General features: G+C 37.2%; 1 protein-coding gene across 1 annotated transcript in view; it reads right to left on the minus strand.

Annotated features, from left to right (window-relative positions):
* The window catches only part of HOMER1 (homer scaffold protein 1), an 89404-nt gene that overhangs the window by 46235 nt on the left and 19272 nt on the right, over positions 1 to 23897 (minus strand). Inside the window, exons 2-5 of the mRNA XM_031610165.2 lie at positions 22065 to 22221; positions 13146 to 13277; positions 8814 to 8906; positions 1619 to 1761 (exon numbers count right to left, since the gene is read on the minus strand). Coding sequence (XP_031466025.2) covers positions 1619 to 1761; positions 8814 to 8906; positions 13146 to 13277; positions 22065 to 22221 — 525 coding nt within the window. The remainder of the gene's footprint in view (positions 1 to 1618; positions 1762 to 8813; positions 8907 to 13145; positions 13278 to 22064; positions 22222 to 23897) is intronic.

Consider the following 23897-nt stretch of genomic DNA (forward strand, 5'->3'; position numbering starts at 1 on the left):
TATCTCTAAAGATAGAGATATCCCTGGAATGCCAATTCTTGCTACTGGTTTATCACCACACAAGAAACTAAAACCAGGCATTCACACTGCATACACGAAGATAAAAGAAAAAAGCCTGGTAGTTTTGTTACCTCTGTTCTACCCCACCCACAATTACAACCAGGTAGCTTTGAAAACATCTTCTGTCATGCAAAGTATGACATGTCAGTGCAAAGCAATATGTGCTACTACACTGACATACCAGAAGTCATATTTACACTTACATAAATAGAGAGAAGATCTTGCAGCTATCATTGAATACAAACAAAAAAACCACTTACAGTCTGTGGACTTTATCACAACTACTTTTCCCCAAAATAGTGAGAATTTCAACATAAAGGTAACAAGTTTAAAAGAACTGTTTACAGAACACTAATAGACATGCAACATTCATAAAATTCCTTCAACATGCAAATAGTGCTCTTACAAGGCACCACTTCTTCTAAAACATGTAATAGATGCTCTGGTAATAGCTGAAGTATAAAAATAAACACAATAATTCTGCTAAAAAATTAGTGCAAAAGTATAGTTTTTTTCTCATTTGAAAAATGTAAAAGATTATTCCAGGTACTTCTATTATTCTCTCACAAAAATAATTTCATCTCTGCTCATTCCAAATTATTTGAATGACATATCTAAAGTTCTGTTGTTCCCCAAATTTTGATGAAGGGCATAAAGCTGTATTGAGACCATTTACTAAAATAAAGTAATGTAGTATTTCTAGCTTTGCTCTAAGTTCATTAAATATTTATGCTACTCCCCATGGTCTCAGTACATAATGTGTTTTATTGAGTTTCAATAATTTTTTAACAAACAAGATACATCCATCTTAAGTCATTTAAATAAAAGGGCTTTGTTTTTTACAGAACACAGTGGAATACAGCATTTGTAGAAACATGGAATGGTTTGAGCTGTAAGGAACCTTAAAGACTCCCTGGTTGCAGCTCCCCTGCCACAGGCAGGGATACCTTCTACTAGATCAGGTTGCTTCCAAGTGCAATGGATTATGATTCAATCTGGAGCAAAACTACTACTACTCCTGTGTTCTGAAAAAAAAGTTGAAAAATGTTTTCAACTATCATACTGTTCAGTTAAAGGCTGCTTTAAACTGCATAATCCAGAAGCAGTGTAAGAGTCCTTTTATTCCCGGTTATCACTGAAAGGCCGATCCAATGTTACCAGTTATTTAAATAAAAATTGCAAAAATAATTTAACTGGAATATTCTGTGAAGTGGTTATCTTTACTAAGATCTCAGTCACTGAAACAACGCTTCCTGTTAAAGGGACGCCTGTACTAATGAGCGTTCAAATTCTCATGCTCAGCTGAATAAATTACAAAGAAATGCACTACTAGTCTCATCCCAAGAGACTTCCCCATACATGGTTTTGTTTCTTTTTTGTGAAAACAAAGATTACATTGCAAATCTGAAAGCCGGTCCTGTATTTTGTTTTATTTCATTAAAAACCACATGTTTTAATTCTTAACTGGGCTAGGTAGAAGCCATGGCATGAAAAAGGTCCCTTTAACAAGGAAGAAGACAGATATCATTTTATTAGGATGTGGGAATGGAATCTGTACCTATGGGTAAATGGCAATGCATTCTGGGTTGGTTCAGCCCTTGGTTCTGAATTCTGTGTCACTTCTGGCGTAGCTCTCTCGTCATCTGTCCCGTTAATGCTTTCTGGCGTTAAGGGAGACTGAATATCCCCTCCAGCCGATTCCTTATGTAAAACAAACAAATGATAAATTAGAATTACAAACTGGCCTGCTCATGATGACAATGTGCTAATAAGCATAACTTTAATTCTTACATAAGATACAATTTTAGGCAATATTAATGTGAGGCTCCCAGATTTCCAGCATTCCCCACAGACATGTTTCATCATGTGATTTAATTTAGAAGTGTATTACCGTCAGATTTACACTTTCTTGCACAAAACACAACTGACATGATTTGCAAGCATTCAGCACCCTTCTTATTACAGATGTCTATCGCTCTTGCCTGATATTTATGTTCAGTCGCAAACCCACAACTATTCACTCCCAGGATTCTTACCCCTTACTCTGTATTCTAACACAAAGAAACAAATTTTGCTATTTGTTTCAAAATCCAGACTTCATATTCAGCATTAACCTAAGTAAAGAGTAGAAGAGTCTTTGCTACTGCAGTCAGTCTGACGTAGAAGACTCCTTTGTAAATAATGCTTGGTCAGTAGAGCCCTTGTAAAACTTATGGTCACTTTAGCCCAGTTCTCATTCTTGCTATTCATGGTCTTCCATCTGGGAAGAGCAGTATTCCAAATACAAGCAGGCAGCTTCCATTGCTGCTATGTAACTTGATACCTCAAAAACTTGATGGCCAGAAGTTTCTGGTTTCTTAGCCAGAAGGCACTGGTGCAGTTCTCATCAATCCTTATCATACAAGAATATGCCTTTATGTTTTGATCATCAAACATTACTTGCTGATCTCTAAACACTGAAAACTATTTCCTTTTTAAAAAAAAAGCACATCATAGAGCCCACATCTGAACCGAGAACATTCCAGGACTTTCAATCCCTGTACATGATTTAATTTTAGTATTTTCTTCCCCATTATACTCTTCACCAAATAATGGCTGTCACAGAAGATAAAAGAGTGATAAGCTAAGTAGCTTGTCCTACTTGAAATACCTTAGTAAGCTTTTAGTCGTGAAGTGGCAAAATGTAACTCATGAAAGAAGGCTTTCATTTAGAGTTAAATCAACATCATGACCGCACAGCAGAAGATGGCTGAATAACAACTGTTCTAAAAGCCAAGCATCTCCTACAACCACACAGACTCTTACCATCTGCATGCGTAATGGCTAAGGCTGCTACTTAATATTATTAAACTGAAGCAAAAGCACAGGCTCTGAAAGGTTAAGTGCTCCTCTTTCCAGCTCTTTGACATTACCTAGAAAGCTGAAGAATAGCAATCTCAGAAAGAATTGCAAAGTATCTGACTCATGGTCTTAAAAGATTAAGTAATTTTTAGCATCTACTTGTAGCCTTCAACTAGCTTACAAGGCAGTACTGAATTTACATCTATAGGAAACATGGCCCAGGACTTTGAGACTTACATGGAATAACTCAAGATCTTCTGAGAAAAACAAGATCTGGTTGTTGTCATCACCTTCCACAAAGCCCTGGTGTCACTTATCCAAGAATACCGTAATTCACATTTTTCACTGTGCTTTGAATTACATTAAGCAGATGAAACACGACAGTAATTAAAACTGTGTGTTTATTCTGACGTCTCACATTCTGACTCTACAACATGAATTAGAGAGCGATACAGTGTAGCACCACAACATTTTAATACCCACTTGAACTTCATCTTTTATATTTATCATTTATCAAGTAATCCTATGCACATGTATGACTTTCTCCAACCTCATCAAATTCTGGTGGGTTGTAAAGCAGAAAATAGTTACTTTATCCTAATTTGCCACACAAATATAAAGTGTTATTTGTAATGTAAATGCAAATCATTTATTTCATTAATGTAAACTGCTCTGGACTTTTGGGAGGAAATCTGTTACTTTATACTCAAAAGTTACCTCATATGATAATATCCTAAAAGTCAAAAATAAACCTTGATTTTTACAGAACAATTTTGCTGAACTGAAGCTCAATTGAAATTAAGTGTGGAAGGAGAGTATAATAGGCAAGATAATCAGGCCCATACATTGTGTTATATAAATTATGCATTTTTGTCTATTATTATCCTCTGATGTGATGAAGAGTTTCCACCTACATTAAACGAAAGGCAGTATGCACCCAAAAGTTTCTGTTACTTCCTCTTTTCCCCAGTTACACTTTATGTTCTAAAAAAAATACATACTACATCCATGAAAACTGGTTTGCTTGTATCTTTAAGTTGAAATTCCTGCAACACTATTATTAAGCTAATAAAGCCAAAGATTATCTATTAGAACATGTTAAGTACAAAAGCATGAAAGAATTCTCTTCAGCAGAAAAAAAAATGTGCAAGTTCCATCTATGCCTATTGCTCAGTAAGGCACTGCCATAGACTCCCAATTTGAGTGAAAATTAAGTGGCAAAAATTCAAGCAGACCAACATGACAGTTTTTGTAATACCTAAAGGCTCACTGCCTGTAAATCAATTCCGGCTTGTTTTTTAATTGTTGCTTTTTTTTTTTTTTTTTTTTTTTTGTTTTGTTATTAGCATTCCATACACTAGTTTGTATTTCTCTGTCCAGTTCCTACCTTGCAATTTCACAAAGCTGCCAGCTGTCAACTCAGGTACCATAGTATGAGTGGAAACACTTGCACCAATACAGAAATTCAAACATCCCACAGTCACTTTTCCACAAGTTGTGTAAGAAAACTGCTTGTTCACAAAGAAGCCAACAGGGGACAAAACCATGACCATTTTGCCAAAATTGGTCCATTCCTTGCACTACAGTAAGACCTGATACAAAACTTAGCAGACGATCACTATCCTTAGTAGTGTGCATAGGAAAGGCCTCAGAGTCACATGAGAAGAGTCAGATTGTTTTGAATGACAACACAAAATTTCAGATGTTATTAAAATGGCTGCACAAGAAATATCTAAGGGCAGACTCTAACTAAGAGAAGAAAAGAAGTGAGATTCAGACATAAGTTTTGAGAATGGAGCGAGGGTTCTAGCAACCTAACCTGTAACATTCAGTTCTGCACTAGAATGTATTTAAAAAAAAAAAAAAAAGGCTAAAAACCCCCAACAAAAACAGCAACAAAATAGTTTTCAGGCTATTGCCTCATGCAGTTCAGTGAACTGTATAACAAAGTGTTACTCTTTCAATGTGCAGGCAAACCGGTAACTGAAAATAGGCCATAAATCTCTTGCCACTGTAAGATCCATTGTTTCATTTCTCTGTATTGAAAATGAGTCTGAAAAGGAAGAGGTGGCAGAGCAGAGGAGACCATATTTTAATTTTATATGAACAACATATTGCAAAACCCTAATGTAAAGGTAAGGTTAAAAGGACAACAGATGGGGTACCCACGTGCACAAGTGGTCTTAGAAGTACCAACACTGACAACTTCTTTCTAGTCCACCTCAGACTGATGCCTTCATACAGCTCAGATATAAATAAAGTCTGTATTGTTACATGAATCTGTCTTAATAGAGATGAGTAGAAAGCACAAGTCTTTTGATACAGAAATAATGCTTTTCTCTCTATTAGTAAAAAGTACCATGCTCTCATGCTCTCATTCAAACAAAGCAGCATCTTTCATGATTTGTTGGTCTACACCACTGTAATTCTCTGGACAAGTTATGTTCTTTTTATGGTTGAGGTGATTTTATTTATTACCTGGTACTGTGGGAAATTAAAGCAAAGCCTGTTGGTAAATGGGAGAAGGACAAGCAGTATTAAAGAAACAGTAAGAATGTAGAATTTCTACAAAGTGTTTCAGTGGGGAAAAAAATAGTTGAAGAATACATGTCCTCAAATGAAACAAGTAAGAAAAAAAAAATTCTTAACATCAACTACTACTTCTTAGCCAACAAAGGACTTTTCTAAGGTGAGAAATATCTAGCTAAGTAATACCAACACTTCTAAAGCTCCAGCATCTTAGAACAATAGCCCAACTTCAGTGGACTTTAGATAAGATGGCTCTTAAGTTTCCAACATGGCTAAGTGGAAAGTACTCAAGCTATAAATTCATATTTTATTTATGTGACATTTCTGTTGTTATCTCCTTTTTTATTTTTCTCTGTACTTTCACATCACATTCCTGAATGACATTCAGAATTAAAACTGATATATGCCAGAAATATTTGCAGAGTTGCATCAAACAATGCTGGGCAGTAAATGCTTTGTGCAGGTTTTGTTATGCTAGATGTAAGCATATTTTAATAAAGATTTAACGTGTAGGAACACAATGAATGCAAAAAAAGCACACGTCCTTCTTTTCCTAGAACTGTGCAGCAGAGAGGGTGAACAATGTACCTTACCCAATACATTCAATGAACTGGTAAATAATGAGAAAGACATTCTTTAAATAATGAGAAAGACATTCTTTAAACAGTACTATAAGATATTTAATGTAAGCTTTAAGTGTATATTTTCCGGTTTTGATATACAGTATTTTCCTATCACTAATTTGATGCAGAAGGACTATCTGAAATTCTATGGCAGCAGAGGACTCACCCTTGCAGTTAACTGCAATATTCTTATAAACCACACTGTTTATACACCACCACCTTTCCTGTCAAAATTTCCCCAGAAAAAAAACCACGCGTTCCTGGTAAGTCCTGCCTGGCCACTGAATATACCTCTTTCCTTAAGTTGGAAGGGACCCACAAGGATCACCAAGTCCAACTTCTGGCTCTGGACAGGAACACTCAATATTTAAACTCTGAGAGCACTGCCCAAATGCCTTTTGAACTCTAGCAGGCTGGGGCCATGACCACTGCTCTGGGGGGTCTGTTACGTGTCTTTTTCACACTCCGGTGAAGAGCTTATTCCTAGCACCCAACCTGACCACCCTCTGATGCAGCTCCATGCCGGTCCCTCAAGACCTTTTGCTGGAAACCAAAGAAAAAGAGAAAAGAAGAGCTGTAAAATGATTAAGAAAAACAACACTGGAGTTGAGTGCCCTGCAGCCACTTTTAGAAAGACTATCAAAACGACAGAAAGTACTCCTTTGGTCACCAGTGTCCCACCTGCCTTACCCACTACCAAGCATCCATCTTCCCCTCCAGTTATTAATTCCTTTGAATAAACCTAGCACCATATAAGTGCCAAAGTATGCCCACAAAACCGTCACTTCTCATCTGCTCTGAACTCCAGAATTCCTGATTCAACTGCCTTCTCTCCAGGGAACTAATGGGAAGCATTAAGTATGACAACCATTTTGCCGATATGTCAGCACTTGCACTAACTATACCTTTTCAAACACACTAACTCACCAATGCAGTTAAAAGCCAAGAAATGAAAAGGAAGGACTGAATCAGAAGTTATTCTTAAGTGTGCAGTAATTAAATTGCAGCTCTCAACATGCATTACAGAATTGCTCAAGGTAAGATTTCTACAGCTGCCTACAGCATAAAATGTTGGGCTTCAAGTATACAGGGAAATGAACAATATTAATAGCTTACATAGAAAAAGTGAATGCTTTAACCCTAGGCAACTGCTAGATAAAAGAATCTTGTCTCTGACTAATTCAAACTTATGTCCAAACCAAGTAAGCAACTCCATCTGACACTGTCAGATTTAACTCCTGAGTCCAGTTAACTACTATGGCAAAAACAGAAGCACAGTAATTATTTCACCAATAATGTTCAGTAACTAGAGGCCTGGCTGAAATTCTCCACTGTCTATAAAACTAAGTGTATACACTAGTTAATAATATCAAAATCTGCTTCCATTATCTATGCACTTATTATGAAATTTACCAGAAATTCAGAGACAGTCATGAAAATTAGTATTAAGAAAAAAAAAAGACTGCCTCATTTTTCTCCTCTTACAGAACAGGCAGAAGCAGTTTCCCAAAAGTCAACTTAGTACTAAGGCAAAATGCCTACCAGTGAAAACAACATGAAGCTATTTCGTTGTATATATTCTTGAGGCTCCCCTGACTTCTCTTGGAAGGACATCAGATGAATCTTTCTTCTGAAGCTGTAAACCTACTTCTACAGCATGCTGCAAACCACATGTCATCCTTTTGCCATCAGTGCAAAAACATGAAAGAGGTGCACTCATTCAATGAATAAAGATGCACTCTCAAAAACAAACAAACAAACCCACACAGCTGCATTAATCCTACTTAATAAGGAATCCCTGTTGAAGTTGTAAAGCTATGTCATTTTCCAAAAACAGGAATCACCTTTTCACAGTTGCATTAAAACACTGGAATGGATGAGCATAAATGCCTCATGCAATTTCTTTTTTTTTTTTTCCCCAAAACAAATTCAAAGTATCTACTTTCAAGGAACTTAATTTTAGGTATGATTAATGTAAATATAACAAATATAACCATATTACCTTTCTGCTGAGCTTATGTTAACCTAGTTCACATGCTTAGAAACATCTTTTTTTAATTCTTCTTTTGCAACATGGCTAACTGTAATAAAACTCAAAACCCACATGAGACTATCATCGCCCTTCACACAGCATGAATGAATACTACAAAGTCGGAAATAAGTAGAAATAGTTTGCTGCTGTATCTTTGATTTTTGTTTGAATGATTCTTACATCAAGTCCTTTAAAATGTATCAGCTCAAGTTTCAGGGATACAACAGGAAAAGTAATAAAAGGTCTTAACTATAGATTTACTTATATAACAGCTCACCATCTTTACTAATATTCTAGGTGAAGCTCAAAAAAAAGGAATGAGAAAGTAACAAACACTTTATTTTTCTCCTCTGAAAAGAAAAAAGAAATCAACTCCTAATATGGCACTGAATATCTGTTCACTTATGTCAGCTGGACTGGCCGTGCCTCTCCTTACCCCCTGCCCCAGCCTTCTGGCACCTGTTAGCTGAGTGCTGGAGCTGCCCCATGGTGGACAGCAGCCAGATCCAGCCAGATCCAAAAACAACTCCTTTTGACTCCTCTGGAACATACATTAAAAGTGTCCTTAGACTTCTGGACACTTCTATAGTTGACTATTGAAAGGATTCAAGCTAACTGGGAAATACCCTGTTCCTTTTTTTACAGTGTTTGTAAGATACAATACAAATTCTTAAAACAGTATGCACAGAATTTGAAATACTAGCCTTGAAAGAGGCCGTAAAACTCACTTGAGAGGGTGTACTTGTCAGCTCCATCTTTTCTTGCGATTTTTCCTTTGCTAGCCGTGCGGCTTCTTTGAATTCCTGGAATTTTTCCGCAAACTGAATGTACATATGTTATTATAAAAGAAAGGAGAGAAAGAAGAGAGTAGGTGTGAATTAGTTACATCGCATGCAGAACATACTGCATTGTACAATGTCAAATTATCTTAGTAGAATTTTTAAATTTTGTTCTCCCTATTAGATACTCATTTGATCAAGTTACATAGGGGCATAGCTTCCAGTAACTTTCAGACACAATGTACTGTTTACACAGCAGGAAATTAACAATGCAAAAATGTTTCAAACAACCAACCAAACAAACCAGTTCAGATATAGCCAGTAATAGTGATAAACCAGCTTACATAGCTGCTGTCAGATTTAGATTTCATTCTCTTCCTTACAGTGAATAACCAGATTCTGAAGCCAGATGTGGTCACTACTGACCTAACAGCCTTCACACTTTCATGACTTAAGCAATAGTAATTTCTTCCCAAATTTTGTAAAAGCATTTAGAATTCCAATAGCTATCTAAGAAATCAGCAGTGGGAATGCTGTGTCAAGTTCATTTCTTGCTGTAACTGTCCTGGAAAGCTTGATGTTTCTGCTACACATATTCATAAAGCAGCAATTTAGAAATACATGCAACCTTAAAACTGAGAGCTGAACAACTTATAAAGAGCTGTGCTTAGATTTTCTGGCTAGAGAAAAATTTAGTAATCTCAGCTTTACATCACACAAATTGCTATAAGTAGCCAAGCACTTGATTTCACTTGCTTCTGCTTTTACAAAAATATAATTTTACTACAATTGGCCAAACACTGCATTCTGCAAAAAACACTGGGATTTTTCCCAACAGCTTCTAAATGCCTCCAGCAGCAACAAACAAATAAATTGTTAGGGGTTGTTTGTTTTTCTTTTTTGGTTGGATGGTTGTTGTTGTTATGTTTTGTACTGCACATAGACATAAGCTAAAAAGGCTACCTTTGTTTGACACAGTCTCAACTATTTTCAATTTAAAATTCACTTGCTATTCAAGACACAAAAAGTCTTATTATCCTTAAACTTCTCCTGGTAGGCTATTAGCACTTGAGGAAGTATCAATTTTCTTCTCTGGAATCTTTCATTTCAATTAGCAGGTTATTTAAAAACATACATTTCCTGGATACAGGAAGATAGAAAAAATACCAGCATCAAAAAAGGCCTTAGAACAGATGATAAAATTGGCAATAGATCCCCAGAACTAGATCAAATTCTTCTAGGAGTACTGATACTCATACATAAACCTCAAAATCTCACTGGTAACTTATTATTTAAGTCCAAAGACTTGAGGACCTGAGGACTGGTAAATGGAAAACATGATGCAGAAGTTTAGAATATGCAGTTGAAGAAAAGAAGACAGTAAGTATAATCTTCTGTATCACACTGGTAGAAATTATAAAAAGAAAAGGAGTGAATAGACTGATAAACATGTAATATTCTGAAAAAGAGCCACCCAGGAAGGAAAATTTCATCAATTTACTAGAATTCCTTGAGACCTTTGGGTGGTGGATAACAGCAATCTCTTGATACAACCTCCAATTAAGAAAGAGAGGTCTTGTGGTATGAAAAGAAGAGTACTCTGGAGTATTAATAATCTAAGGAAAAGATAAAAAAACTATAGTAGCATAATACCCATGATGACACTTATGTCATGCTTCGTAACTCTTAAATTGTTCACAATAAATCAGGTCAACTATCTTAAAGGGATAGGACAGGAGCTTTTCTTCCCATACAAATGAATGCTATCCAAAGTACAGACTTATATTCTGATTGGAAAATTCATTTCAGTTTTTGTTGAATATCATGGGATATTCTACTCTTCCTACTTCACAAGCAAGAGGGACTATGCTAGAAAATCCTAATACTGTGAAGGGAATACTCTTCAGTGCAGAAATCATCTTTTAAAAGCCGCTGACTTCTGCCTGACTCCTTATGGAATAATCTTAAAGTGAATTTGTGGTCTGACACATTGAGAAAAGCTCTAATGAAGATAAACAAATGTTTAATTAATTTTCTTGCTTGCACATAAAGAGTTGATTACCATGTTTTTATTTTTTAATCAAATATTCTCACGGTCGCAATGATAATACAGAAAAAAGTTTACCACTGATGCACTCCACTCTGGGAATTAGTTTACAAAGGACAAACGAACCAAATGGTTCCAAAGTCAAATACTTAGTGTAAGTAAGCTTTGATAATCATCTTCTTGTTTAGAGTGACACAGCCAAGTGGACAATAATATAAAAAAAAAAATTTTATTAGAAGACCTAATTATATGCTTCGTTGGCCTTTTCAAATCAGTCACTGACTGCACCAAGTGTTTTGCAGTTGTGGGTTCCCTGAAACTTTAAATACTCAAGAGAGCCCCGAAACACTTTTTCAAAACCAGTTACATGTAACAAGGATGTTCACTTTGGGACTGATTCATCAAATACATTAAAAAAAAAAGTTCCCAAATTAATTTCAAGGCAACATCTAGAAGCAACCTATTCCTGAGTAACTGGGGACAATTTCCTAAAAACATCCTGAGGATTTGTCACCGTAACCTTCAGAATAGGTCTGTGGCTTGTTATTTTTCTCAACAGATTTGTGGACCCTTCATGAATCACAGCAATTTGAGTAACTGCTTATCAAAAATGTCCTTTTGACAAAATATCTACTGTACCTTTTCTGATTATTTTTACGACAGTAACATAACATTTTAAACTAAGAGTATTCTGAAAAATCTTAGATACCAGTTTGATAGCAACTAAAGAATGTAATTAAATTGGTCACTGAGAAGAGCAAGGAAAGAGCAGTGGAAAAGACAGATGAAAATACATATGTATGTTCTTTGGCAAGAAGAACCCTGTGTTGGAAGCCTGGCAAGCACAGGGAATGCATGACTACAGTATCACAGTTTGCTTCCAAAGAGGTGTTTTATGATTGAGAAACACAAATAGTACATGAAAGAGATAAACTAAATTGGCATTTATGCTAGATCCTTTTAGATGCTAACAAAAGCTATATCTGTATTAGTCAGCAAGAGCTTCTAGGATGTACACACCAATTTAAATGACAAAGTTTCTAAGTTCACTGAAGCAATAATGTGCATAAATCTACATGCATATATATAACATTGGTATCACTTGGAATTTTGTGGATTGGTGTTGCTTCATAGAAATTAAAGCTCTCTGACTACGAAATGAAGAAAACTCACAAGAATATTACATTGTCCACACAAAGTAGATGTAGTGGTTGTCTTTTTAATGATTTTCTAACAGACCCGCACTTACCACTTGCCTATTAATAATTTCTTTCCCAAATGGATTGATATGTTTTGGTTAGGTGGTTGGTTTTATGTTGGGTTTTTTGTTTTTGTTTTTGTTTTTTTTTGAGACAAGCCAAATATTATTCTTTACTTGAACACAAACCATATATTCATCTCTATTTCAGTTAGGTTTCCAGATCTCTTGTGTACTTCAGAGATGTAGGAATTCTGCTTAATGCAGAGACATGTTCTCAAACTGAAAGCTTTTCATCTGGTGAAAGATGACACTGGTTTGTACAGGTTCCCAGAATTATCTACCAGATTCATATTAATAGCAAAAGGTATTATAGAAGTGTATCTCACAGCAACTGTTTCACCATTTAAAGGGCTTACTGTTCTCCTCAGATTAAGTTTGACTACCGTCCTGCTCAAGTTGAATTAAAAAAAAAAAAAAAAAAAATCTTGTGGGGCACAGAATATCCTTATTAGTTATTTCATCTTCAGTACTGCAACAAGAAACAGTATTTTTCTTTTACATGACATAAATTTTTCACTATCTTTACTTTTAGCCTACAGATGTCGCATTATCTGTAACAAGATGCACACTGCAGAAAAGTTAAAATGAATGTGCCTTAAAAAACAAAAAAGCATCAGAAGACTATCAGCAACTTATTTTCTAGGCCATCTCAATATAGAAGTAACACTAAATTGCTGAGTCTTTTAAACTCTATTATGAAAAACTGTAACAAACAACAACTTTAAAATAGAGAAGCCTAACAAATTACTACTTAAAAAGCTTAAATCTTTTCCCTTTTCCCAGTTAAGCGAAAATACACAGTTATGTAAGAGTTAAAAGCATACTGCCGTCATGATCTGTCTTGTCTTTTCAAATTACAAGGGTAGATACAGGGTATTTTTTTGTTATTTGTAAATAACAAGACTGAGTCAAGGAACAACAAGCATTCTTATGCTGCTTGGCTTGCCAAACAGTTTTTGTTGCTCATACTTACTTTTGAAAGGTGATGCTCAGATGAAAATCCCAAGCCATAGACTGTATTTGCCCTGCTGTCTGCCCATTGGCCGAACTTCTGGGATGTTTTAGTAAATGTCATGTTGGGGGTGATAGTGCTGTTTATTATTGCCTGAAAAAAAAGTGAATGTTGTAAAAAAAATTGGACTTTTTCTGTTTTTTTCAAATATTTTTAGACTTCCTCATAATAAAAACTACCAGCATTGCAGTCAAGTATCCATGTACACTGAATGAGACACAAACTAACAGGTAACCTTCTTCTTCTACTTCAATGGCAGCATTTTTCTCCTCTTGCTATATAGAGAGTGGGAGGAGGCCATGTTCCAGCATAAAAATGTTCAACAGATCTCAACAGTATTTCCATCATACATTCAGTAGTGTATCTGTTATATTCAACAGTATGGGTCTGTCCTACATTCTAAATCTGTGATGCGGAACAATCCAGTAGACATACACGTATGTCAGGACAGATTCTTATAATGACTCCAGTGGGTTCCATTTAACTACATACCTGACAATCAGTACATTTCACAGCCGGACAGTATGAACCAGCCATAAAATCAAAGGCATGCAAATTAAAACTGAAACGCACAATTTACTTTCTTATGCATATGGTGCTATTAAGAGTTTCAACTATATTTGTTATTTAATAAAACATCTGTTAGTTAGTAGGATGGCTTGGGTTGGAAGGAACATTAAGGATCACTGAGTTCCACATACGCTGCCTTGGGCAGGGTTGCCTCTCACCAGATCAGGCTGCCCAGGACTCCGTCCAACCTGGCCTTAATCCAGGGCCTTAATCCAAAAATATCCAGGGATGGGCATCCACAGCTCCTCTGGGTAGCCTGTGACAAGGCCACACCACCTTCTGAGCAAAGGTTTTCCTAACATGTAATCTAAATATCCCCTCTTTTATTTTAAAGCCATTCCCCCTTGTCCTATCATTACCAGATCTTCTAAAAAGTCGCTCCCCCTCCTGCTTATAAGCTTCCTTGCAATAAGGTCTCCATGAAACTTTTTCTCCTCTAAGAAGTTAAAGACGACCAACTCCCTCACCTTCCCCCACAAGAGAGGTGCTCCAGCCCTTTGATCATCTTCACAGCCCATCTCTGGACCTACTCCAACAGCTCTGCACCCTTCTTGTGCTGGGGACTCCAGGCTTACAGATGGAGCCCTACAAGGGCACAGGAGAGGGGGACAATCATCCCCCATTCCATTATGGCCACCTCTCTTTTGATGCAGCCCAGGATACAGATGGCTTTTCAGGCTACAAGAGCACAATGCATGCTCATGTTCAGCTTTTCATCCATCAGAATCCCCAAGTCCTTCTCTGTAGCACTAATCTCAATGAGTTCTTCTCCCAGTCTGTACCCATGTCTGGGGTTTCCCTGATCCAAACACACCTTGCAGCTGGTCTTACTGAGTCTCATTAGGTTGACACGGACCCAATTTCCAAGCCTGTCCAGGCCCCTCTGGATAGCATCTCTTCCTCAAGAGGTGTCAACTGCACTACTCAGGTCGGTGTCACCTGAAAACTTTCTGAGAGTGTACACAATCCCATCATCTATGTCACTGATAAAGATGTTGAAGAGCACTGGTCCCAAGACTGACCCCTGCGGGATACCACTTGTGACTGTCCTCTCCCTGGCCACAGAATCATAGAATCATAGGGTTTAGAGAGGACCTCTATAAACCACTGAGCCTAAACACCCTGCTAAAGTAGGTACCCTACAGAAGATCACACAGGTAGGCATTCAGATATGCCTCCAGCAGAGGAGAAACCACAACCTCTCTGGGAAGCCTGTTTCAGTGCTCTATCACTCTCACAGTAAAGAAGCTCTTCCTTGAGTTTCAGTTTCTGCACACTGTCCCTAGTTCTATTGCTGCACATCAACTTTAAAAAGTCTGTCGCTACCAACTTGACTCCCTCATTTTAAATATTTATAAACAGTTATGAGATATCCTCTCTGCCTTCTCTTCTCTAAGCTGAACAGTCCCATGTCTCTCAGCTTTTCCTCAGACGGGAGATGCTTCAGGCCCCTCATCTTTCTGGCCCTACACTGGGAGACCCCTGTCTTTTTAGAACTGACAAGCCTAGAAATGGACACAGTATTCTAGCTGTGGCCTCATCAGGGCAGAGTAGAGGGGGAGAATCACCTCCCTCAACCTGCTTTCTATGCTCTTTTTAATGCACCCCCCCCAGGATACCACTGGGCTTCTTGGCCACAAGGGCACACTGATGCCTCACAGCCAACTTGCCATCCACCAGAACAACCACGTCCTTGACAACAACCCTCTGGCTACGACCTTCCAGCCAATGCTTTTTCCACCAAGTTGTCCAGCCTTCAAAGCCATCTCTCTCCAATTCAGAGATAAGGATGTAGTGCAGGACCACGTCAAACGTCCAGGCAGATGACATCAGTTGTCCTTCCTCTGTCCACCGAAGTTGTCACTTTATCGTAAAAGGCCACCAGACTCATAAGGCACAATTTGCCCTTTGTCAAGCTGTGCTTGCTCTCTTGGATCACCTCCTCGTCTTGCATGTGCCTTAACACAGCTTCCAGGAGGATTCACTCCATGATCTTCGCAGGCACAGACACAGGGCTCATCAGCCTATAGTTCCCTGGGTCTCCCTTTCTCTTTCCTAAAAATGGGAATGATGTTTCCCTTTTTCCAGTCAGCAGGGACTTTGCCTGACAGCCACAAATTTTCAAATATGATGGCGAGCAGCTTAGTAACTAGATCAGCCACTTCCTTCAGGACACTGGGATGTGTATTGCCCAGCCCTGTAGACTTGTATACATTCAGTGAGGACCACTGTCTCTTGTGCTGACACTGGGCAACTGAAAACAGCCTTCTGGCTCCATCCTCTCTGCACCTTTCCTTTAGATATCTATAGGCATAAGAAATTCTCTGAGCCTTCTCTTCTTTAGCATGAAAATGGGTTATTCCTTCACAGGTGTGAAGGGAGTTAAAGATACTAAATCACAGATGAAGGAACTTTAACAAAACTAGCAGCTTCTACAGTGGCTTTGGCAATTCCACCATGCACGCATTAAATAGGAAAAGCAAATCTGGATGTAGCTGCAAATATCAAATAGGCTGTTCTCTCTGACAACTTTTGCCTCAAAATGCAAGTTTTGCCAACTACTGTGGAAAACTGTAAAGTTTTGGAATGCCTGGAAGCTTACACTTGATTCAACAAGTCTCATCAGGTAAAGAATAGGATCTGCTGTCTGACTAAAGGCTGAAAAAACAACTGCAGCCTTAACTGTCCACAAAACGTAACACATTTTAAATGGGACACATTAGACAAGTGGCCCGCATTATGACAAGAAGTCATTGGTAATTCAGACAATATTCTCCTTCCTTTAAGCATAAAGTTGTAGGCCCAAATAAAGCCAAGAGGCTCACAATTGCACTAAGGCCCCTAAAGGGACTTCATGAGGAACAGCAGTCTGCATCAAACAGGAAAGAAAAATGCATGAGACAACAGAGGTGTACTTATTAGAAAGACAATTAGAAAATTAGAAAAGCTTTCTTTGTCTTATATTTTTTCCTTCTTAATACTCAGAAGCCCTCCTTATTAAATAATCTGGTGGAAGTCTGTAACAGAGCTCCTAAAGTTCCTCTAATGTTCAGCCCTCTTTTGCTGTGGAAGCTGTCAACAGCAGCACAATTGAAATGAACTACCCCAGAGACAGCGTAGAAAACAATCCCCCTCCCCAGCTCAAGCTCTAGCTATTTTGTCTGCTTGCTTAACCCCCACTCACTGCCTGGTTAATTGGAATTAATGTCAGATTTGAGAGTGAAGCTGTTTTGTCACTGATATAATACTCTTCAACACAGAAGGACTCAAAACCTGCAAGCAACAGGCAGACTGGAAGCGTGAGATCTGGAATCTGCTGCAGTGACTGCAAATCCAGTGCAAAACCTTGGACAAACCAATGAGTTTTCATCTGAGGCTGCTCAATGCTTCAGCTGAGACCGTGTACCTCCCTGTGCAAGGGATAATCCAGGAACTGGCAGACACAAAAAGGCCACTGGTTTTGACAGCAGTCTGCATTCAAGGTAGATTACCAAAATTACCTCTTTCAATTTGCTAGGAAGAAAACTTCTTAGAAAAATGACATGCTGAGAAAGGGCTGCTACTATTCTGCCCTTTGTTTTCCAACAGAAAAAGAAAAAAAAAAAACAAGAATGCTCCACTCCAGCAGACAATATTAGCCTGAAGATAGCAAGTTTCTTGCTGGGCAGATTAGACTCAAATCCCACTGATATAAAGACAAGCCCTTTTATTAGGTATACCAATTTTAAAAGAAAAAATTAAGGCATTCAATTCTCTCTGAATTAAAAGCATTAGTGTGCTCAATCTCTCATGTTTAATTAATTATGCTTTAAGAGTGTGCAGTGCTAGAGTATACTATAGATACAGGCAGTGTTTGCTACCTCTGGAAATACTGGATACTGGTATCTCATAAATTCAGCTTAAATAATGTTTTTAGAATTATCATTTATTACTAAACTTGTTTCATCTACGCAAATACTGTTTTAACTGCTCTCCTCTGTGCCAGGAGATTGCACTGTAGAGTCACTAGTGTAAGGAATGTCAAATATGTCATAAACTTTTAGGAATGTTGTTAGTCTAAATGCACAAGAATATCTTAAAAACAGAACACAGTCATTCTGACAGGCAGACATTTAGCTTTTGAAGAAAGTGATCTGGTTATCTTTAGATTTGTTGGAATAATAAAACAGCTTTCATGTTTTACTTTCAGATGAGTTTAGCTATGAGAAAATAGAGCACGTGTCTAACTAGGCTGTTCGTTTTCCTGACTGCAAGTCCAACAATTGCAAGAAAAACAGCAGCAGTCAAGTATGATTTCAGCTTGTGCTAAAGATCATGGCAATAAAAATTAAGACACAGAGTATCTCTGAACTTCTTCAAAGGAAGGTCACTGAAGACCTGGGCTTATGTTTCTTATTTACAACCTCTATTCAGCATTATTATTTTAACATATGACTAATGTATTTTACAAGTCATTAAAATGTAAAGATCACTGATGACTGACTCAAAGCAGAAATACTATGTGCATGTCTTATGAAATCTACAAACAAAAATCACTCTTTTCCTAAGATGTCTTTTGTTTTAGATAGACACAAATTACTGTATTCTTTCCAATTTTGCAACAGTGAAAATAATATCAGAGCATTCACTGGTACCAAGAGAACCACTTTACTTATTCTCCTACCCTAGTGGCTACCAGAGATTGAATGGAAAAGACAGTGGAATTATGGGAATAAATTAGTATCCATATACAGTTACTGGAGAAATAATGGAGGCTCCCTTCCATCACCTACTAAAAAAAAAGAACTAAGACACAAGAAGATATGAAGTGACTATATAATTAATGAGAACTGAAAGCCTTAGCAACAGCTTCTCGATGTTGTCATGTTGTATTGCATAACAGATTTTATTTTTCAGGCTTCCTCTTGATTTCTACTGTTACATGAAGGAAAGTTGCATAAAAGGCATTTACTTGCAGTCAGGTTTGAGTTCTACCAGATTATCTGCATCAGGATCTCTCTGCAATGGGTGACAGAGATTCAGATACTGTGTATGGCTATAAAATGTGTCCTGTCCAGTGAACACATTATGGTCCTAGAACATTTATCAGAGATAAGTTAGAGGGAAATGCCTCATTTCTTATACAGGGTGTTTTATGAAGACATAGAAGCTTCAGAAATCATTACACAGAGGTGGAACACCAGCGTATAGCTTAAAAAGTGCATAACATATATAGCTGGAATAATCTCATAAAAGAGCAGTTTAATCTACCTAAATACTACATCCACAAGAACCATTAATCCAATGACTTGTCCAGCTATGCCTACTTTTACATGAGAGCAATTTACAAACTAAAATTGATGGAAGCTAACACAATTTTGAGTAGGATAAAGCTGTTTGGAAAAGGATGAGCTGTGCTTGGCTGCTCCATCACACGTTTTATATAACACATTTATTTGAGCCTCTAGAAGGAGTAAACAGAACATGTCTAACAGCTGTATCTTGCTCACAAACCAAGTGAAATGGAATAAGGAAAAAATAAAACCTTAAAATGCATCGAAGATCTCCACAAGCAAACTCAAGTGTATCTGAAATGTATGGTAGGATTTCTCAGAAGTGAGTGGAGATCATGCCATAAAAGATCATGTCCTGTTTTAAAGTAGAACAGCTAGTAATATTCAGTCTTTGGGTACAGGAGTTCAATTTTATTCAGGAAACCTAATGAAATCTGAGGGGGCTAGGGGAATGGGGAAACAGAATCTACAAATTTTGAGGCTTGTTTGTGGTTTTCCCCTACAAACCAGCACCAAAACTCTTGCTTTCAAGATACTCTATGAAAATTTTAAAAAATAAAATAAAATAATTGAAGAATTGTTCCAGTTACTAATAAAGAAAAACACCTTTGCTTAAAAACAGTTATGAAAAATAGCTAGTAGAGAAGATATCTCTATTCCCTGACTTGAAACACTCAGCTTATGGCTGGCTGGCTGTATAAGCAGTCCGAAGAATGCATCTTTTCCTTCAGTGCTGCAGAGAGTAGATGGTGAAGACCTGCTCGCTCCATGAGGGAGCTCTAAGGGAATGGAATGGACCTGAAGATTGGAAAGGGGCATGGATAGCAGAAGCAGGACTATGATTCAAACCTCACTCTCTCAGACTTTCCTTTCTATGGTCCAGGTGGAAAGATTGTTTCAGCAGCTATCACTTACCAACTCACTACTTAGCACCTAGGCCACTGTAACTGAGCAGCCACATGGTCTTCATTCACTCCCAACCCATAGGGTGCTATAAACTTCATCAGCAACGTGACTTTCAAGAAAGCCTAGCAGGATCATCTATTTATTCCTCGAGGGATGAGAGCTGCAAAACCAACATAGTCTGACAAGCATTTTTGGCAGCTAGTAACATGTAAATTTCAGACCTTTTCAATGTAAAACTTGTTAAAAATATAATGGAATAAAGATTATTTTAGTTTTAAAACTAAAATTAATTTGCACAATATTTTATCTTTTGCCTATGTAACACTTCTGTGTGACCATTAGACATTATGAGGCAAAAAATCACTAGTTTTACTGACACCCAACTGTATCCAATATAGCAGAGAGGTAATTTGGGTGCACCCTGAATTCACAAATGCTCTAAATTTACATTTAGTCCTTCATCCATACAAGACTTTATATATACAGATATATTAAGAAAAGATACGGCTATAATTAAAAATAAAAGCGTTATGCTGAGAACCTCATAAAGTGGTCCTTCTGGTATTCAACTGTGTGTTTCAGATCAGTGTAGTGACCCCTGAAACAGTGCATCTTAATCATGGTGGTGATCCTAGATCTTAGTCAGATACATAGTGCTTGAGATGAAAATATTATTGTGATTGCAGCAATTAAAGAGAATAAATAAAAATGACAGATTGCATTATCAATATACCTTGCCAACTGTACTATAAATACAAAGAAAGCACCACAGTAGACAAAAGAGCATATAAACAGATGAACAACTACTTGACAACGTAACTTAGCAGTCATGCTGCAAGAACTGTAGCATTAGGCAACAGAACTCTCTGTACTGGAAGAAGAATTTCGTAAACTGAGCAGATCAGTTTGGGTGCTATAGATCACAACTATACATACATAACACAACTATGTATAAGATCATTAGCACTGATCTTTTACAACATCAAGTTGAGATCCAACTCTTTCATTAATAGTCACACAGCAAGAAAAAAAGGTATCCTAATTATCTGACAGAAGCAAAAATCATTTGAAGGAGGACTGGAAAGGGAAGACAATAAAGACAAAGTTTGGAAAATGTTGGTAAGCTTCAATACAGAGCCTCAATCACTTAAATGAGTATCATACAGAGATCTTTGATAAAAAATTCCTAACACTAACACTATCTGTATGATAGAACTTTTTCTTCCTCAATCAAAGTAGCAAAACTCAAAACTTTAAATGTGCACAATAATGGTTTTCAGCTTTCAACAAAGCCAAAAAAGCTCCCGAACACTGTTGTGCTTTAACAAAATACTTTAGTTTCAACTATCATGAATGCACACATCTCCAGAAGCTGCAGCTGAAACTAACTTTGAAAGTTGAAAGGATTACAGCTTTTGATAACATTTTGTAAAATGTTAATTTTCTTATTGATGAGATTTCTTGACATGTTGTTTGCAAAACTACTGTTTTTAGACACATTTGGGATAGAGCTTAAGAAACAGTCAAGTTTTTTCCCCAAGTCTTCCAAATTACTACCTTACGCAGTTCAACACATTACCTTTCCCAGCGTAGAAAAATGAAAAAACAAAACATAACCCTTATCCCAAACCCAACCCAAATGACTTTCGCTAGCTGCTTTCTTTGGAGAGGTTTAAGAAGGAATCACCACAAGCTGTACTGCAAAAATTGGAAGATTAAGTAACAAAGAAGGATTTACAGAGTGATTACAGGCACTGAACAGATGTCTTTCATGATGAAGGATGAAACCAATGACTTCAACACATCATTGGATACTGAGAGAGAAACAATTTATTGGAACACTATTTGTAGTTTTTAGTACACCTCAAAGGCAATACCTTTTGACTGCTCAATATTAGTAGGTCATCACTTAGATTTAGCAACAGATTTATCGAAGTCTATATGAACACATAGAAAACAGTATTTTCCAAAGAATGCTTAAAACATCTAATAAAACAATATAACCATTACAACACATCATTTATCTCTTACTCAGATGCTGACAAGAGCATCTGAGAAGATACATCAGTTTGGCATATAAATACAGAAGTCAAAAAAGAAGCAAGGAAGTTTTCTCTAAAATAAAACTTACCTTTGAGCCATCCAAACTGATTATCCTGTAGACATTTCTTGTGCTGTCATAGAAGTAGGACACAGTAACAGCATGCTTGCTGGTGGGAACCCAGTTCTTCTTAGTGTTTGGGTCAATCTGGAAGACATGAGCTCGGGTGCTGAAGATAGGTTGTTCCCTGAAGGACAGAAAAGTTAAAGTCATGAACATGACTAGGATGTAATATTGTTGCACACAAGTTATTTACCAGTTGCATCCAGTAGGTTGCAAGCATTTCACTTTACTTAAAAAAGTTCTTAGGAAAAAAAATATCATGTGCTGATGCATTCAGCAGATAGGCTGCATTAATGCACAGATACAAGCAAAATGCAAGCCTCCAAAAGCAAAATCAGCACTTAACAGTAGAGTCAGATAAAGGCTGACATCTTTCAACAAAGATTCAGTCCTGTTCCATCACTCCTCACCCATTACCTTCCATCTATCTCTCTAAGCTGTCATTAACACATGTGTAACTTCTCATTCACTGCATGTTGCCGGATCTGTGCAACTTTGAACACCCTTCTTCTGAAAAGCCTTTCAGTATTCTGATTTTTCAATCTCAGATTATAATCTGAAACTGAACTGGCTAATTAAATAGAATTACTCTAAAACATTAATTATGCTTAAGAACAATCTCATCATTGTGAAGCCCTCACTTTTTGGAGATTCACACCTATATGTTTTCACAGCACTAAATATATACAACATGAATGGTTCAAAGTCAACTGCTTAGCAAATTAAGTCATGCAAGGTAAAAAAAAAAAAAAGATTACTTAATGACTTATTTTCCCTTGTGATCATTATCAAGACACGCAGCCTGGAAAGAATATAGGGATGCAAACCAAGACATTTAGAAATGGGATCAGGACAACCAAGCTGCAGTTCCAAACTTCTGCTGTGTGCTGCATTGCTATCCACCAGATCAGGCTGCCCAGAGCCCCAACTAACCTGGCCTTGAATACCTCCAGGAATGGGGCATCCACAGCTTCTCCGGGCAACCTGTGCCAGTGCCTCACTGCCCTCTGAATAAAGAATTTCCTCCTAATGTCTACCTTAAGTCTACCCTCTGTTAGTTAAAACCATTACATCTTACCCTATTGCTACAGGCACATGTAAAAGATCTCTCTCCATCTTTCTTACAAGCCTTACTGTAGATAGGTAATCTTTAAGGTTCCTTCTAAACCAAACCATTCTGTGTTTCTAAGTAGTACTGCATGAAATAAAAAAATATTTTAGCATTACTATGATGGCTGTCACCTTAAACTTAGCTACATTTTACTGACAAATAGATAGTTGTATTCTTTAGGAAATGCTTCATGAAATAAGAAAAAAATATACTTCAAGCATTTCAATTTGGGTTTAGCTTTGCAGGCATTTTTAATTACTTTTCTTTTTCCTGTTTCTAAAATGATAATAAACATACCCTTTGTCCCTGTCCTCATCTCCCTTTAAGTAAGAGGTTAAGCTCTTAATACATTTTTCTGCCAAAAATAAAAGCAAAAAAAGGTCTTGGAGTAATCAAATCAAACAGTTCCAATCTGGCCTCCTTATAAATCAGTAGATGTGAACTCTCAATAACACTTCTGCTGCTTGGCACTGAATGCACTCAGAACCAGCTGTCTCCAGTAGCAGAACTGTATTCCTCAGCTGGGAGATAAGGCTACTTGAAGCCTGTCTGCTGGAAGATGTGGTGATCTCCTATGCTAACTAGAAAAAAATGATCTGAGGAATACAGAACAGAACAAAGACAGTACTGTTCCAGTGACAGCTAAAGGAGAATACATGCAGTCCAGAGGGATGAATGTATGTGTTTAT

Source organism: Phasianus colchicus, chromosome Z (genome assembly GCF_987193195.1).
Source record: "Phasianus colchicus chromosome Z, bPhaCol1.hap1.1, whole genome shotgun sequence".
Taxonomy (NCBI): Eukaryota; Metazoa; Chordata; class Aves; order Galliformes; family Phasianidae; genus Phasianus; species Phasianus colchicus.